Source organism: Cebus imitator, unplaced genomic scaffold, assembly GCF_001604975.1.
Source record: "Cebus imitator isolate Cc_AM_T3 unplaced genomic scaffold, Cebus_imitator-1.0 Scaffold82, whole genome shotgun sequence".
In the NCBI taxonomy this organism is placed as follows: domain Eukaryota; kingdom Metazoa; phylum Chordata; class Mammalia; order Primates; family Cebidae; genus Cebus; species Cebus imitator.
In genome coordinates, this window is record NW_016107397.1 from 9,842,388 (window position 1) to 9,859,623 (window position 17,236).

General features: G+C 45.1%; 1 protein-coding gene across 4 annotated transcripts in view; it reads left to right on the plus strand.

Moving 5' to 3' along the window:
• CARD11 (caspase recruitment domain family member 11) overlaps positions 1–17,236 on the plus strand; it is a 148,317-nt gene that overhangs the window by 87,491 nt on the left and 43,590 nt on the right. For 3 of the 4 annotated variants that reach the window (XM_017533782.2, XM_017533780.2, XM_017533781.2), the window contains exons 2-5: positions 1,399–1,529; positions 12,447–12,659; positions 14,273–14,410; positions 15,971–16,296. In XM_017533782.2, coding sequence (XP_017389271.1) covers positions 1,523–1,529; positions 12,447–12,659; positions 14,273–14,410; positions 15,971–16,296 — 684 coding nt within the window. In that variant the 5' untranslated portion in view covers positions 1,399–1,522. Of the gene's footprint in view, positions 1–1,398; positions 1,530–12,446; positions 12,660–14,272; positions 14,411–15,936; positions 16,297–17,236 lie in introns of those variants that run through there. The other variant, XM_037740381.1, reaches the window with a different exon arrangement.

The window sequence follows — 17,236 nt, forward strand, 5'->3', positions numbered from 1 at the left end:
CGAGTAGCTGGGACCACAGGTGCGTGCCACCACGCCCAGCTAATTTTTGTATTTTTAGTAGAGACAGGGTTTCACCATGTTGGCCAGGATGGTCTCGATCTCTTGACCTTGTGATCTGCCCACCTCAGCCTCCCAGAGTGCTGGGATTATAGGCGTGAGCCACTGCGCCCAGCCCCTTACAATTTTTTTAAAGCCTTTTTTTTTTCTGATGATAGACACATTCTCTTTTTTAAAAAATGCAGACGGTATAATTTCCCTTTGTGTTTGCTGACTAGCCTGTGGACGGCTCTGCCGCCTTTGCAGAGGCCCTTGGCTCTGTGATTCCCCTCCCTACCCAGCCCCAGCCCACGGCCCTGTCCCAGCCACAAAGCAGGGAGCCCATGAGAAGACCAAGGAGATGGTGTCCTCCGGAGATGCCTGTTGGCAGCGCCTCCCTGGGACCGAGGGCCTCTGACAGTTCACTCCAACCCCAGCCGATGCCCGACAGGAACAGCTCCTGGCAGCCCCAGGAAACCTCATGTCACCTGTGATTAGTCTTTAAAGCCAAAACCAAGCAAGCCCCTGATTAAACATCAGTGTCCCAGGGTCCCTGTCACTCCTGAATGGAGTCGTCCTAGAGCAGCAGCCTAAGGCCCCCCCACCAGGTTCCAACCATCTTTGAGGACAGGCATAAGGCTCCTTCCACCGTACCAGGGTTTAAACCCCACCTTTCCCTCTTACCATGATTGTGCCACGTCACTGCAGCCTGGGCAACAGAGTGAGATCCTGGTCTCCTCTTTCCTGAAGGAGAACTGACCCTTCCCCAAAAAATGCAGACCCCTAGCTGGACTCCTAGATGGCTGAGCAGGGCATCAGCGGTGGCCTTGTCAGTTACCATAAGGGACACCGCCCTTGGGAAATTACAGCGTGTATAGGCTATGGCGTGTTCCTGCCCAAACCCATGGCAGGCTGGAGGCTAAAGACATAATTCATAGTGAAGGGAACTCTTTGGGGTTTGGGAACGGGGATTACTGCTTTTGACCTAATGAATTAGCAGCTGATTAGAGCAGCTCCAGTCCGCAGAGGTTTCCATCAAAGCCTTTTCCATCAAAGATCTTCCACATTGACCACGAGCAAGCCCAAGGCTGCTATCTTCTCTCCTCCCCACCATCCCCAGGGGTCTCGGGACCTGCGTCAGTTGCTTCCCAGGCTGTCCACTCCACTGGGTGGAAGAGAAGCCCTTCTCCCCCTGCAGGCTGCTGGTGTGATCCACTCTGCCAGTGTTATCTAGGGTGACACGCCCCTCAGGACTTCGTGGCCTTTTCTTCCGAAGCAGAGCATCCCTTTGATCCCAGAACGATTCCCTTTCTCTCCAGCCTCCGCCTCCTGCTCCAAGGCTGATTATCTTTTCCTTTTTAGGTTCCAGGCATTGCAAGTCCAGATGCAACAGGAGCCTGGCTCGAGGGAAGACAAGATCCGGCTGGAAGGCGTAAAAGTCACATCCCAATGACGGGATAGCGGCCCCTGTTGTGAGCACTCCTCCATGCCGGGTACTTGGCATCTGTTACCCCTCTGTACTTCTCTATATATTATGTAGAGACAGGGTCTTGTTCTATCACTTGGGTTGGAGGGCAGTGATGTGATCATAACTCACTGCAGCCTCCACCTCCTTGGCTCAAGTGATCCTCCCACTTTAGCCTCACAAGTAGCTGGGACCACAGGCGTATACAACCACATCTGGTGAATTTTTAATTTCTTTGTAGAGACTGGGTCTTGCTATGTTGCCCAGACTGGTCTCAAATTCCTGGGCTCAAGCAGTCCCCCTGCCTCCACCGCCCAAAGCCCTGAGATTACAGGCATGAGACACTGTACCTGGCCATTCCTTTATATTGGGAAAAAAGCAAATAAGGGTGACCTGAGACTTGGTGGAGGGGTGAGGGTGGTGGGGGGAGAGAAGAGCAAGGATCAGGCTGACACCAGTTAGAGCTTGGGAGATAATCAGAGAAAACGCTGGTGGGCCCGGGATACAGTTGTGATTAGATTGTGGGACTGGCAGAAGACAAACCTCACAGGGCCTGAAGATCAAGATCAAGATGTTGAACATGGGCCAGGCATGGTGGCTCACACCTGTAAATCCCAACATTTTGGGAGGCCAAGGCGGGCAGATCATCTGAGTTTGGGAGTTTGAGACCAGGCTGCCCAACATGGCGAAACCCCATCACTACAAAAAATACAAAAATTAGCAAGGTGTGGTGGTAGGCATCTGTAACCCCAGCTACTCAGGAGGCTGAGGCAGGAGAATCGCTTGAACCTAGAAGGCAGAGGCTGCAGTGAGCCGAGATCATGCCACTGCACTACAGCCTGTGCAAAAAAGCAAGACTGTCTCCAAAAAAAAAAAAAAAAAAAATTGACCATGGCTTGGTATGGTGGTCATGCCTATAATCCCAACACTTTGGGAGTCCAAGGTGAGAAGATCACTCGAGCCCAGGAGTTTGAGACCAGCCTGGGCAATATAGCAAGACCCCATCTTTACAAAAATAACTTTTAAAATATTAGTTGGGCATTGTGGTGTGTGCCTGTGGTCCCAGCTATTTGGTAGGCAGAGGCAGGCAGGATTGTTTAAGCTCAGGAGGCAGAGGCTGCAGTAAGCTGAGATCAGGCCACTGCATTCCAGCCTGGGCAACAGAGCAAGGCTCTATCTCAAACAAAAACAAAAAAAGATTGGAACTTTATGATAACAGCAAGAGGAAGCCACACTAGAGGTCTTGAATGAGTGAGTAGGGACATGAGGCCAGCAGCTCTTAGGGAACTCATCCTCGGGTGGGTCATCTCCTGGTCCTTTGCTTCCCAGGAAAGGTGAGCAACATAGCACTCCTGTGGAGCCTGGCCTAGGGCCTGGCACTTGTTTTTCAGCCATTTGCAGAGAGACTGGTGTGGCCTAGGACCTGCCTCACACTGGAAGTCAAACCCTGCCAAAGGTTGGGTCCAGGTTGAGACAAGCTCCAGGTAAGACAGGCAGGGAGGGACCATCCAATCTGCAAGCCTGTTAAAAGTTCGGAGCCTCGAGGTCTCCAGGCACATCTCTGAGAAAACTGCTTTCAAAGAAACTGCCTAGGGCTTGCCACAGCAACTGAGTTCAACCCCAGTGATAGGGCTGAGTCAGGCTGAGTTACAGAGAAGTGTTAGAAGGGAAAATACATTTCAAATCGTGTCTGAGACTTTTTTTTTTGAGGCTAGCTACACTCTCCGTAGATTTTGTCCATGAATTATTTTATATATATAAATAAATATATATAATGTGTATCTGTGAGACAGAGAACAATGAAACAGACACTCACGTCCTCAGTTGAAACATAATTCCCTGTATCACCAGTGTCCCCAGGGGACCTTCCAAGGTCATATCTGTCTGGCTGCCCCTCCCCAGGAGAAGCTACCAATCTGATCTTTATCAGTTCCTTCCTTCTCAGTATAGTTTCGCCGTATATTCTTAACAGTAGAGTTACATTTCCTATGTTTAAAAAAAAAATTTTTTTTTGAGACAGGGTTTTACTCTGTCTCCCAAGCTGGAATGCAGTGGTATGATCACAGCTCCCTGCAGCCTTGACCTGCTGGTCTTAAGCAAACCTTCCACCTCAGCCTTCTGGGTATCAAGGGCTACAAGCACACAACCCCACACCCAGCTAAGTTTTTATTTTTTGTAGAGTTGGGGTCTTGCTATATTGCCCAGGCTGGCCTCAAACTCCCAGTTTCCCATCTCGGCCTCCCAGAGTGCTGGAATTTCAGGCATGAGCCATCTCATTAGCCTTGTTTTATTTATTATTGTTAATTTTCTTGTTTTTTGAGACAGAGTTTTGCTCTTGTTGCCCAGGCTGGAGTGTAATGGCATGATCTTGGCTCACTGCAACCTCCACCTACTGGGTTCAAACAATTCTCCTGCCTCAGCCTCCCAAGTAGCTGGGATTATAGGCACCCACCACCACACCCAACTAATTTTTTGTATTTATAGTAGAGACAGGTTTTACCATATTGACCAGGCTGGTCTTGAGCTCCTGACCTCAGGTGATCCGCCCACCTTGGCCTCCCAAAGTGCTGGAATTACAGGTGTGATTACACTGCGCCCAGCCTTTTTAAAATTTTTTAGAGACTGGGTCTCGCTGTTTCCTAGGCTGGAGTACAGTGGCGCCATCATAGTTCACTACCTCCTTGACCTCCTAGGCTCAAGTGATCCTCCCGCCTCATGAGTAGCTGGGACTACAGGCATGTGCCACCATGCCCAGCTAATTTATTTTTATTTTTTGTAGAGATGGGGTTTTGCTGTGTTTTCCAGGCTGGTCTCAAACTTCTGGCCTCAAGCAATCCTCCCACATGGGCCTCCCAAAGTGCTGAGATTATAGGCATGAGCCACAGTGCCCGGCCTGTTTTTGAAGTATTTATAGACGGGTTTTTGTTTGTTTGTTTGTTTGTTTTTTAGAGATGGGGTTTCACCATGTTGGCCAGGATGGTCTTGATCTCTTGACCTCGTAATCTGCCCACCTCGGCCTCCCAAAGTGCTGGGATTACAGGCATGAGCCACCGTGCCCGGCCTATAAACAGTTTTATATCATGCATCTTCTGTAGCTTGCTTTTTCATTCAACATCATGTTCCTGAGGTCCACCTGTGCTAATGAACATGGTCATATTTCTTTCCATTTTCACAGCTGTAGAATGTGTCAGCATTGAATACACAGGTTATTTACCCATGCTGTTGCACTAGATCTGTGTGTGGTTTCTGGTTTTGGATACATGGTGCTGCTGTTGAACATTCTTGCACAGGTGTCTGGACGCACACGGGTAGAATTTCTCTAGGGATCATATCTAGAAGGGACTCCTGGCTTGTGTGGTTTGCGTGTTCAACCCTACTAGGTGAAGCCAACTTGTTTTCCAGTTCTTGCGTTCTTTTCATCCAGTAACAAATGTCTGCAGGTGAGCCCCTGCTGGGGACAGAGGTGCAATAGCATCCTTATTCTGTCCCTCCAAGTGAGAACAGATGCTCCCGGATCTTGGCTTTGGATCTTTATGATATGAACTCATCCTTCACCTGGCTGCTATATCTTGCCTCTCCCTCTGCCAAGCAAACTCCCATTCAAAATGCTCCCTGCTGTCCAAGAAGGGGAACCTCAGGGAGGTCTTTACGTGGAGGAGGCCTGGGCTGGAATCTCTGACTTGCTGTGCGGCCCTCAGCAAGTTGCTAGGCTCTCTGCTTCTTGATTTCCTTGTCTACGAAACAAGGGTGAGCATGTCCACCTCTCAGAGCCACTGCAATCGTTAAATGAGATGATTTCTTTTATTTTTTTGGAAACAGAGTCTTGCTCTGTTACCAGGGCTGGAGTGCAGTGGTACAATCGGGGCTCACTGCAAGCTCTGCCTCCTGGGTTCAAGCGATTATCCTGCCTCTACCTCCCAAGTAGCTGGGACTACAGGCGCCCACCACCATGCTCAGCTGATGTTTTGTATTTTTAGTAGAGACGGGATTCACCATGTTGGCCAGGCTGGTCTCGAACTCCTGACCTCAAGTGATCTGCCTGCCTCGGCCTCCCAAAGTGCTGGGATTACAGGCATAATCACCACACCAAGCCAAATGAGATAATTTCTATAAAGAGTCAGGCACAGTGCCTGGCGCAGCAGCCCAGAGAAGCAGAGGGGAAGCACTTCCTGTTCTGCAGCAGGGTGTGTGCTGCCCTCTCTGCAGGGTTCCAGAGGATGCTGTTCCTCCCACCGGGGCTTGTGTGGGCGGCTCACTCTTACCACCAAACTCTTGAGCAGCGCGCTCAGGGGCTATGTGGGAAATGTCTTTGCACCCTCTGTACCCAGCACAGTTGCTCAGCACAGAGCCAGTTCTCACCCAAGTCAGCTGAGGATGAAGAGGCTCTTTCACTCCAGGCACCCACTAACTGGTGTGCATTCCCAAGTTCACCTTCACCTCTGGTTGCTAAGCAACTGTGTTGCACAGGGGCATTAATGATGGGGCAGGTTTCAATGAGATCCAGGGTCTGTGATTTCATTGCATCTGAGGTAGGAGGGTCCCTTAGCCAGGCACAGAGGTGTGGGCCTATAGTCCCAGCTGCTTAGGAAACTGAGGTGGGAGGATCGCTGGAGCCTGGGAGGTCAAGGCTGCAGAGAGCTACAGTGAGGTAGGAGGGTCCCTTTCATCTCTGCTTTGGAAAGAAGATTTTGCCCAGTTATTTCCTGCTTAGCTGACAGGCTGCTGAGGTGGCTGTACCGGGTCACCCTAGTCCCTGGAGAAAGGCTATGTCCCTGAGCACTCTTGTAACAGGTGGTTGGCATGTGCCAACTACAACCTCCTTGTCCATGAAGGCTGGTAAGAAGTGCTTCTTGGTCCATCCAGACCTGTCTGTCTTCCTGCCTTGAGCTGCTGTTTAATTCCTAGGCACGTGCCTTTTGACCCCTCAAAAGGTATAAGCTCCTTAACACCTGACTTTCGGCTCTCTTGTGCATTCACGGTGCTGAGCAAGTCTTTGTACTAAGTAGATGCTTTCATTAGTTAGGAGACTTCGGGCTGAAAATCACAGTAGACCCAACTTCACAAGGCTTGGGACAAAGAGCTTTTATATCTTGAGGGTGAATCCTCAGGATGGCAGAGCAGAGAGCTGGAAAGACCTTGTGTTTAACGTCACCGGAGGGGTACAGGCTGAGGTGCAGTGACCCAAACCATCACATCCACCTTTACACACTCACAACTAAAAGCCAAAGGACAAGGAGTCCCTTCCTGGGGTTCCTGTTAAAGATCAAGGAAAACCTCCAGAGCCACCCCCAGTGCATGTCTGCAGGTTGCATGGCCAAAAGCACTTGACGTGCTTGTTCCTAGACCACTGGTACAGACCAAACGAAGGCTGCTCTTTGCAGCTCAAAAGATATGCAGCCTTGCCGAAGCATCAGACTGCCTGGTTCCTGCGGGGGCAAGGCAGGGAAGGATTCTGTTAGCAGGAAGTCAGGGGGCAGTGTGGAGAGACACCAGCAATGCCTGTCACCTAGTCAATAAATAATTCATTGAATAAAATTCTTAGGGTGTCCACTTCTTGAAAATAAGAAAAGCAAGTACATTTTTCTTTGTGAATGTAAATGATCACGTGGTCATGTTGTCAGAATGAGCAGCTGTCATGGCATGTCTATGGTGTTGCTGACTGTGACTCAGGTAGCTAGTGCCATGTGTTAGCAAAAGGCTCGTAGAGGTCAGGACTTAAGGCAGTGAAGCAAAGAGGTTGTCATCTATGCAAAGTTCATTGGATTGAATGGAGACCGAATCCTCATTTTTGATTACTTTAAATCCAGTTTTGCTCCCAAGAGCAAATAGGCATTTTTACTCAAGGCACTTTGGTTGCAGGGAACAAAATCCCACTTGAAATACCTCAAATTGGCTAGGCGTGGTGGCTCATGCCTATAATCCCAGCACTTTGAGAGGCTGAGGTGGGAAGATCATTTGAGGCCAGGAGTTTGAGACTAGCCTAGGCAAACTACAGCATGGTGGCACATGCCTGTAGTGTGACCCTGTCTCTACAAAAATGTTAAAAATAGTTGGGCATGGAGGCACACACCTGTAGTCCTAGCCACTCAGGAGGCTAAGGTGGGAGGACTGCTTGAGCCAAGGAGTTTGAGGCTACCGTGAGCTATGATTGCCCCCCTGCATCCCAGCGTGGGTGGCAGAGCAAAACCTTGTCTCTAAAATAATAATTTTCAAAAAAAATTTTTAATAGCTCAAATTAATGGGGAAGGTGGAGGTATGCTGAAAGCCTACAACAAGGACCACACACCACAGAAGCCCAAGGCTCATGAGGATGGGAACGGAGTTATGCACTAAGAGAGGTGACCCTGGCCATCCACTTCTCATGGAACCTCATGGTCTTGCCGTGGCGCCGCTCAGCAGACCAGCTTCCTCTGCTTGCTTATTTCTTCTCTGCCCTGATAGTCTTGACCTACCTGCACGTCTCTTCACCCTGGCTCAGCTCCAACATCCGTGGCTACATCAATGCTACCTTTTAGCTCAATTGCCCCCAGCACACCCACCCATCCCACCATATATGAAATCGCCAGGTCCAGGAATTTGTCCGTGGCTAAAGAAGAACATCTCATAATAATAAAATGGTCAATCCACTGGGAAGCTATAAGAGTTATAAGCATATGCACCTAGCACAGAGCCCCAGATACATGAAGCAAAGACGGACAGAACTGGAGGGATAGACAATTCAACAATAAGAGTTGAAGACATTATTACTCTACTTTCAATAATGGATAGAACAACTAGGCAGAAGATCAACAAAAAAGAGACTTGCACAACACTATAAACAAACCAGACCTGGCTGGGCGCAGTGGCTCACGCCTGTAATTCCAGCACTTTGGGGGGGCTGAGGCAGGCAGATCACTTGAGATAAGGAATTTGAGACCAGCCTGACCAACGTGGTGAAACCCTGTCTCTACTAAAAATACAAAAATTAGCCAGACATGCTTGCTGGAACCCAGGAAGCAGAAGTTGCAGTGAGCCAAGATTGCACCACTGCACTCCAGCCTGGGCGACAAGAGGGAGGCTCTGTCAAAAAAAAAAAAAAAAAAAAAACACGCGCGCACACACACACACACACTAGACCTAACAGACATCTGTAGTACACACCATCTGACAGCAGCAGAATAATACATTAATCTATGAACTACGTTCCTCCCTAAGTTAGTTTGGCCTCTGCCCAGGAATGAACAAGGACAACCTGGAGGTTAGAAGCAAGATGGAGTTGGTTAGGTCAGATCTCTTTCACTGTCAGAATTTTCTGTTATAATTTTTGCAAATTATATATTTTGCAAATTATATAAAAAAAGGGAGGAGATATAATTTTAGCTACTCCCTTACAAATGTAGAAAAAGAAGAGCAAACTAAACCTAAAGCAAGGAAAATAAAGGAATAATCAAGACTAGAGCAGAAGCAAATGAACCTGAGAAAAGGAATACAGAAAATTAATGAAACCAAAAGTTGGTTCTTTGATATGGCAACAAAATAAGAGAGAAGATGCCAATTACTAAAATCAGAAATGAAAGAGGAGAAATTATAACTGAACTGACAGATATAAAAAGAATTATGAAGGGAACTATGAGCAATTACCAATAAATTAGATAACTTAGATATAATGATATAATGGACAAATTCCTGGAAACACACAAACTACTATAACTGGCTCAAGACTCACAGAAAATATGAACAGACCTGTAATAAGGAGACTGAATTTGTAAAAATAATAATCCACAAAGAAAACCCAGACCCAGATGTATTCACTTGTAAGTTCTACCAAACAAATGAAAAATACCAATTCTTAAAAGCCTCTTCCAAAAAGCAGAAGAGGAAGAAACACTTCCTAATTCACTCTGTGAAGCCAATATTAAATCCAGACAATGACATTACAGGAAAAGAAATACCCTGATATATCCTGATAGCAAAACCAGACAATGACATCACAGGAAAACAAAACTCCAGACCTATATCTCTTATGAATATGAATGCAAAAATCCTATTTTTAAAAACTAGCTAATTGAATCCAGCAATGTATCAAAATAATTATACACCATGACTATGTGGGATTTATGCCAGGAATACAAGGTTGGTTTAACATCTGAAAGTCAGGTAATGTAACCATATCAATAGAATAAAAAACAAAAACCACATGGCAGCCTCAATAAATGCAGGAAAAGCATCTGACAAAATCAAGAACCCTTTCAGGACAAAAACATTCAACAAACCAAGAAGGTAAGAAAACTTCCTCAACTTGATAAAGGACATCGATTTTACAAACAAAAGCAAAAGCCTAGAGCTAATGTCATACTTGACAGTGAAAGATTGGATGCCTTCCGCTAACATCAGTAACAAAACAAGGATTCCTGCTGTCAACACTTCTATCCAACATTGTACTGGAGGTTTTAGCAAGAGCAATTAGACAAGAAAGAGAAATAAAAGGCACCCAGATTGGAAAGAGAGAAATAAAACTATCTTCATCTGCAAATGACATGATCTTATATCTAGGATATAAGATATCTACTAATAAACTATCAGAACTAATAAATGATTTCACAAGGTTGCACAACACAAGATCAATACACAAAAATAAATTATGTATCTATAGACCAGCAATGAATATTCCGCAGATGAAATTAAGAAAACAGCTCCCCTTTATAATGTCATCAAAAATAATGAAATACTTAGGAATATATTTAACAAAATAAGTGCAAGACTTGTACACTGAGAACTATGAAACATTGCTGAAAGAAATTAAAGATTTAAAGAAAGACATCCCTACATTCATAAATCAGAAGATTTAATATTGTTAGGTAGCAGTACTCCCCAAATTGATCTACATATTCAGCAGATTCACTACGAAAATACCAACTGCCTTTTTTGCAGAAATTCACAGCCTAATCCTAAAATTCATAAGAATGGTAAAAGGCACCTAATAGCCAAAACAATCTTGAAAAAGAATAACGTTGGGAGACTCATACTTCCCAACTTCAAGACTACTACAAATCTACAGATCTTCAGTAATCACGACAGTGTAGTGCTAGCATGAGGATAGACATATAGATCAATGAAATAGAATTCACAGTGCAAAACCAAATGTTTACATTTATGGTCAGTTGATTCTCAACAAGGGTAGCAAGATCATCCAATGAGGAAAGAATAATCTTTTCAAACAAACTGTGCTTAGACAACTGGACATCCACACATAAAAGAATGCAGTTGGACCCCTACCTCATACCATACACAAGAATTAACTCAAAATGGATCATAATTCTCAATGTAAGAGGTAAGGTATAATATTCAAAGGAAAAAAACAGGAGTTAGTCTTCATCATCTTGAGGTAGACAATGGTGTTTTGGACACATGCCGTGAGCACAAATGAAAGAAAAAATAAATAAATTAGACTACCTCAAAATTTAAAGCTTTTGTGCTACAAACAATGCCTTTAAGAAACTGAAAAGACACCTGACAGAATGGGAGAAAATATTTGCAAGTCATATATCTGATGAGCGGCTTTCATCCAGAATACATAACAAAATCCTACAACCCAATAATAAAAAAACAAACAACACAATTTTAAAATGGGCAAAGGATTTAAATAGACATCTCTCAATACACAAATGGCCAGTATGCCCATGGAAAGATGCTCAACATTGTTTGTCATTAGGGAAATGCAAATCAAAACCACAATGAGATGCTACTTCACACTCAGTAGGAGAGTGGTAATAAAAAAGGCAGACAATAACAAGTGTTAGCAAGAATATGGAGAAATTAAAATCCTCATGGCTTGCTGGTGGCAATGTAAAATGATGCAGCTGCTTTGGAAAACAGTTTGGCAGTTCCTCAAAATGTTAAATATAGAGTTGCCATATGGCCTAGCAATTCCACTCCTATGTATCTACCCAAGGGAAATAAAAACATACAGTCACACAAAAACTGGTACATGATGTTCATAGCAGCATCGTTCATAGTAGACAAAAGGTAGAAACAATGCAAATGTCTGTTCATCAGTGAATAAACAGACAAGCAAAATGTGGCATGTCCACGCAATGAAAAATCATTGAGCAATTTAAAATAAATGAAGTTCTGATACATGTTACAACTGGAAAAACCTTGAAAACTTGCTAAGTGAAAGAAGCCAGCCATGAAATACCATAAATTGTAGTATTTCACTTGTATAAAATGTACAGAAAAGGCAGATCTATACAGACAGAAGGTAGATAAGTGGTTGTACAAGGCTGGAGGGGCAGGTATTAGAGGGAAATTGAGAGTGGCTAATAAAGGGTGAGAAACTTCTTTTTGAAATGATGGAAATATTTTTGAATTGATGGTGGTGATGGCTGCACAACTCTGTGAATATACTAAAATCATTGAATTGTACACATTAAAAACATAACTTGTATGGTATGTGAATTATATCACAATAAAGCTGTTTTTTAAAAATGAATGGTTTGATCTACATGTATCCACATAGATAAATCTAAAAAAAAAAAAAATGTGGTAGAACAAGCATGTTGAAAAAGGAAACATGCAGCAGGACACCATTTATGTGAAATTTTAAAACAAAAACCAATAGTATATATTGTTTAGGGAACTATACATTTTTAGTAAGACATTAAAAACTTGGATGGAAAGGGCAGACTCCAACTGCAGGATTTTCCCTCTCTGCCTTATAAATAATCTTTTAGAAATTTTATGGCCTAAATTTCCATTGTCTATGTTTAGTATATAAGAAAATACATGTTTTTATATTCATACCCCCTTTCTTAGATAAAAGCTAAAATGCCATATATACTTTACTGTACAGGACTTTTTTTTTTTTTTAACTTAACAATATATTCTAGAGATCACTCCAGAGGAGTTTATAGAGCTGTTCTGGTGAGACTCTTTTATTAATCTTGTTGGGGTTTATGTCCAAAAGGAGGAGGGCCAGAGATGGATGACTACATGGAGACGCTGAAGGATGAGGAGGACGCCTTGTGGGAGAATGTGGAGTGTAACCGGCACATGCTCAGCCGCTACATCAACCCCGCCAAGCTCACGCCCTACCTGCGTCAGTGTAAGGTCATTGATGAGCAGGATGAAGATGAAGTGCTTAATGCTCCCATGCTGCCATCCAAGATCAACCGGGCAGGTAACCTTAGGACCTCTTTGTGGGAGTGGGAGGGTTACCACACACGGCAACTTCCAGACATACCCTTTGGTAGCTATTCTAGGTCAGGGATTTTTCAACTGAGGTCCACAGACCCACCCATCTGTGTATAGAGCTCAAACTGTCTCTGTATATGACTCAAAGGATCCATAAACTGGGAGGGGAAAGAAGTGACATCTTTATTTTACCAGCCTCAACTGCAATTTAGCATTGCCTTCAACTGCAAATGTCAGGAAGCCACAAATTACAGTCGTGATTAGTAATTCCTCTGACTTAGGCAAAAATGAAAATTACAGATCTCTCCATATCACTACAGCTATTGCAGATCTCTCAAAATACCATTTACACTCATCTCTCTTTGAAAATTACAGTGCTAATTAGACCTGTCAAGGGGGTCTTATTTAATGCATTGATAAAGAAGTATGTTTATTACTGAAACACAAATTTATTTAACATTTGATAAATGGATTTTATTACAATTGGCTTCTTTTGTAATCTGATATACTTTATCTGTTTAAAAATGTTCTGCGAAGGGGTCCACAGGCTTTTCTAGCCTGACTTTGGGGTTGGGGGGCAGTGGGTATGACACTTTACCATATTCAGTAAAGGTAATAAATATAGTTTGTGAAGCTTGTTTTAATTTTATATCATGTACATGTGTGTACACATGTATTTGTAGACTTATCTTTGTTTATGGTCACTAGGCCACAATGTTAAATGTTTTTCTTTCTGTGGATTAGTTTAAAAGGTTTGAGAATCGCTGTCCCCCAGCGTGGCTGGTGGTAAGTAGCTCATCAGCTGCGACTCTCTGGCATCCATGGCAGACATCACTAATCAGCACGCTTTCCCACTGAGCCTGGATGTAACTTTGGAATGTTTCTCAAAACAGTGCTCCAGACAGCTTCACCAAACAACCAGGGTTGACATATCATAATTTTTATTTCTTCAGTCTGTCCTAGGGAAAAGGTAGAGTTTTAAGACCTACCTTTCTTCTTCTGTATTTCAGAAGAAATATCTGAAAATAAAATGTTTAAGAAAGGACCCAACAATGTAAGCAATAAGTGGAATTGGTAGCAGAGAAAGTGGAACCTGCTGGAAGAATTACATTTAGGTTAAAGATGTTTCCAGGTTGTGTAGTAATCCCAAAGAAAAACTTAGAACTATTCCTGCTTCCTATTTTCCTAGCCCTTCACCCAAGTATGTCTTCCTGCTCTCACTCCCAGATAACCACATTTCATTCCATAATTTTTATCATGCTTCCAATCTCCCTCAGTCACAGAAGAGCTGGTGCCTACATGGTTCATTTTGGCCCTGGTCAGTTGGGAAGCTCTTCAAAACTGGGGTGGCAATTCCATTTATCTTGGTTCTACCAATTTATTAAAAAAAGAAAACAAATGCTCACCGAATCCCTGCAGAGGGCCTGGCACTTCGATTTATATCTTCTGGGCTCCAAGATACAACTCAGATGTGATAGAACGTGGGGGGACTGTCTTCTTAGAGTTGATTGAGGGACACAAGTCCAGGATGAGACCAGCCACAGAGACTTGGATTCCATCAGAGATGTATTCTCACAGAGTGATCTGGTCTTTCCCCAGGCCGGTTATTGGACATTCTGCATACCAAGGGGCAAAGGGGCTATGTGGTCTTCTTGGAGAGCCTGGAATTTTATTACCCAGAGCTGTACAAACTGGTGACTGGGAAAGAGCCCACCCGGAGATTCTCCACCATTGTGGGTAAGTGCTTTTGTCATTGGGAACATCTGGACGCTAATAGGAGGGGGTGTGTGTGTGTGCGTGTGTGCGTGCGTGCGTGCGTGCGTGTGTAGTGGCATGGTTCTAACACTGTGAATCCATGACATGTAGAACTGGGGTCTGTCAACTGTCAACAATTTATTTTGCTTTATGATGAAAGACAGGTGACAGGGGGCAAAGTGAAGCAGGAGCCAAGAGAAGTGGGTGTTCACAGATCATCCCCCATTAATGGCACCGAGGTGGAACAGAAGTTCACCCTACCCTGCAGATCTTGTCCTTGCCTTGGCCTCATTCTTTCAAGTGTCTCATGGACCAGAGCCCTTGAGCATCTTGCCTTCATCTTCCTTTCTAAACATTCTTGAATCAGTCTTCTCTCCCTCCCCAACACTTCCTACAGCCCAGACTCCCACAACCCTGTCAACTCCCTATATTCATTCCCGATCTGTGTCAGTCAGTGCTTTCTCCATTCTTCCTCCCCTATTTCAAACCCTTTGGTGGTTTTTCATTGTTTCTTTGTAAACACCCAGGTCTTGGCCAGGCACAGTGGCTCATGCCTGAAATTCCAATGCTTTTGGAAGCTGCAGCCATAGAATTGCTTGGGCCCAGGAGTTCAAGGCTGCAATAAGCTATGATCATGCCCCTGTACAACTCCAGCCTGACTGAGTGAGACCCTGTCTCAAAAAATTAAAAAAAAAAATTTTTTTGAGACAAAGTCTCGCTCTGTCGCCAGACTGGAATACAGTTGTGCAATCTCGGCTCACTGCAACCTCCATCTCCCAGGTTTAAGTTATTCTCCTGCCTCAGCCTCCCAAGTAGCTGGGACTACAGGTGCACACCACCACGTCCAGCTAACTTTTTGTATTTTTAGTAGAGATGGGATTTCACCATGTTGGCTAGGATGGCCTCCAACTCCTGACCTCGTGATCCACCCACCTTGGCCTCCCAAAGTGCTGGGATTACAGACATGAGCCACTGCACCCGGCCAAGACCCAGGACCCTTCATGGTCCAGCCCCGCTGACACCTCCGGCATCGCCTTTCTCTTCTGTCTCTCTCCTTCAGCCACCTTGGTCTTCCTTCAGTTCCTGAAATATGCCAAGTTCCTCCTGCCTCCCCATATGGCCTTGGCAATGCTGTTATTTCCTAGAATGCCTTTTCCCTCCTGAACTTAACATTTTAGCTCAACCATCAGGAGCCTTCTCCAACCCCTTCTGCCCATGAGGCTGCATCTGGGCCCCTGCTACACACTCTCATAGCCCCATCTACCTTTACTTTGTGAAATTATCACGGTCTGTAATTGTTTGTGATAATCATTTGATTTTTTTTTTAAATGTCTTTCTCTTATTATACCTTAAGCTCTCCCGGGGCCAAGGCTGTGAGTCTTGCTCCCTCTGAATCCCCAGTGCCTCTCGGGGAGAGTGAGTAAGAGCTCGGTACAACATTGGTGAGTTGAGTGAGTGAATGAATGGCACCTGCCCTGCGTCTGGAACCTCCTTTTTCCCCTTCCCAGTCCTCAGGCCTGACTGGGTGCCCCCTCTCCACAGTGGAGGAGGGCCACGAGGGCCTCACGCACTTCCTGATGAACGAGGTCATCAAGCTGCAGCAGCAGATGAAGGCCAAGGACCTGCAGCGATGCGAGCTGCTGGCCAGGTTGCGGCAGCTGGAGGATGAAAAGAAGCAGATGACGCTGACGCGCATGGAGCTGCTGACCTTCCAGGAGCGCTACTACAAGATGAAGGAAGAGCGGGACAGCTACAATGATGAGCTGGTCAAGGTGAAAGACGACAATTACAACTTAGCCATGCGTTACGCACAGCTCAGTGAGGAGAAGAACATGGCGGTCATGAGGAGCCGAGACCTCCAACTCGAGGTGAGGGGTGCCCAAGGGTTACTCCACCAGGATGAGCCAGGGGAAAACAAATGTCACCGGGGCTCAAGTCCCCCATAAAGCAGATGCAGGCACGTGCACATGGTCTGCCAGAGCTCCCTGCCCAGGCAGGTGAGAGGAAATGAAGGACACAGGGCCTCTGGGGTTCCTAGGTCTGCCATGCGCCTGTGCATGTACCCATAGTGCTTAGCGCTACCGGTTCGGCTGCCTACATCGCCTATGCGCATGGGCAGACATGCGCACAAGGACTGACCCAGTGCGGCTTTCCACCGCCTGCTCGGGCCCAGACCGACCTTGCCATGCGCAGGCAGACCCGGTAGGGCTCCCAGAATGGCTCGCTCCGCGAATGAGTTAAAGAGATCTGCATCTTTCTTTTTTCATTTCTTTTTTTCTTTTCTCTTCTTTTTTCCTTTTTTTTCTTTAATTTTTCTTTCTTTCCTTTTCTTTTCCTCCCTCCCTTCCTTCCTTCCTCCCTCCTTCCTTCCTAACTTTTCCTTCCTTCCTCTCTCCCTTTTCTTGCCTCCTTCCTCCCTTCCTCTCTCTTTTCCTTCCTTCCTCCTTCCTTCCTTTTCTTTCTTTCTATTTTTTTTGAGACAGGGCCTTCCACTGCCCAGGCAGCAGTGGTGCAATCATGGCTTACTGCAGCCTTGACCTCCTAGACTCAAGCTATTCTCCTGTCTCAGCCTCCAAAGTCACTGGGACTGCAGGTACCAGGCTATTCTTTTTTCTTTTTTCTTTTTTCTTTTTTTTTTTTCAGATTTTTTATTTTTTTATTTGTTATTTTTTATTTTTTTCCCCCATTTATTTATTTTATTGCATTTTAGGTTTTGGGGTACATGTGAAGAACATGCAAAATTGTTGCATAGGTACACACGTGGCAGTGTGATTTGCTGCCTTCCTCCCCATCACCAACATCTGGCAT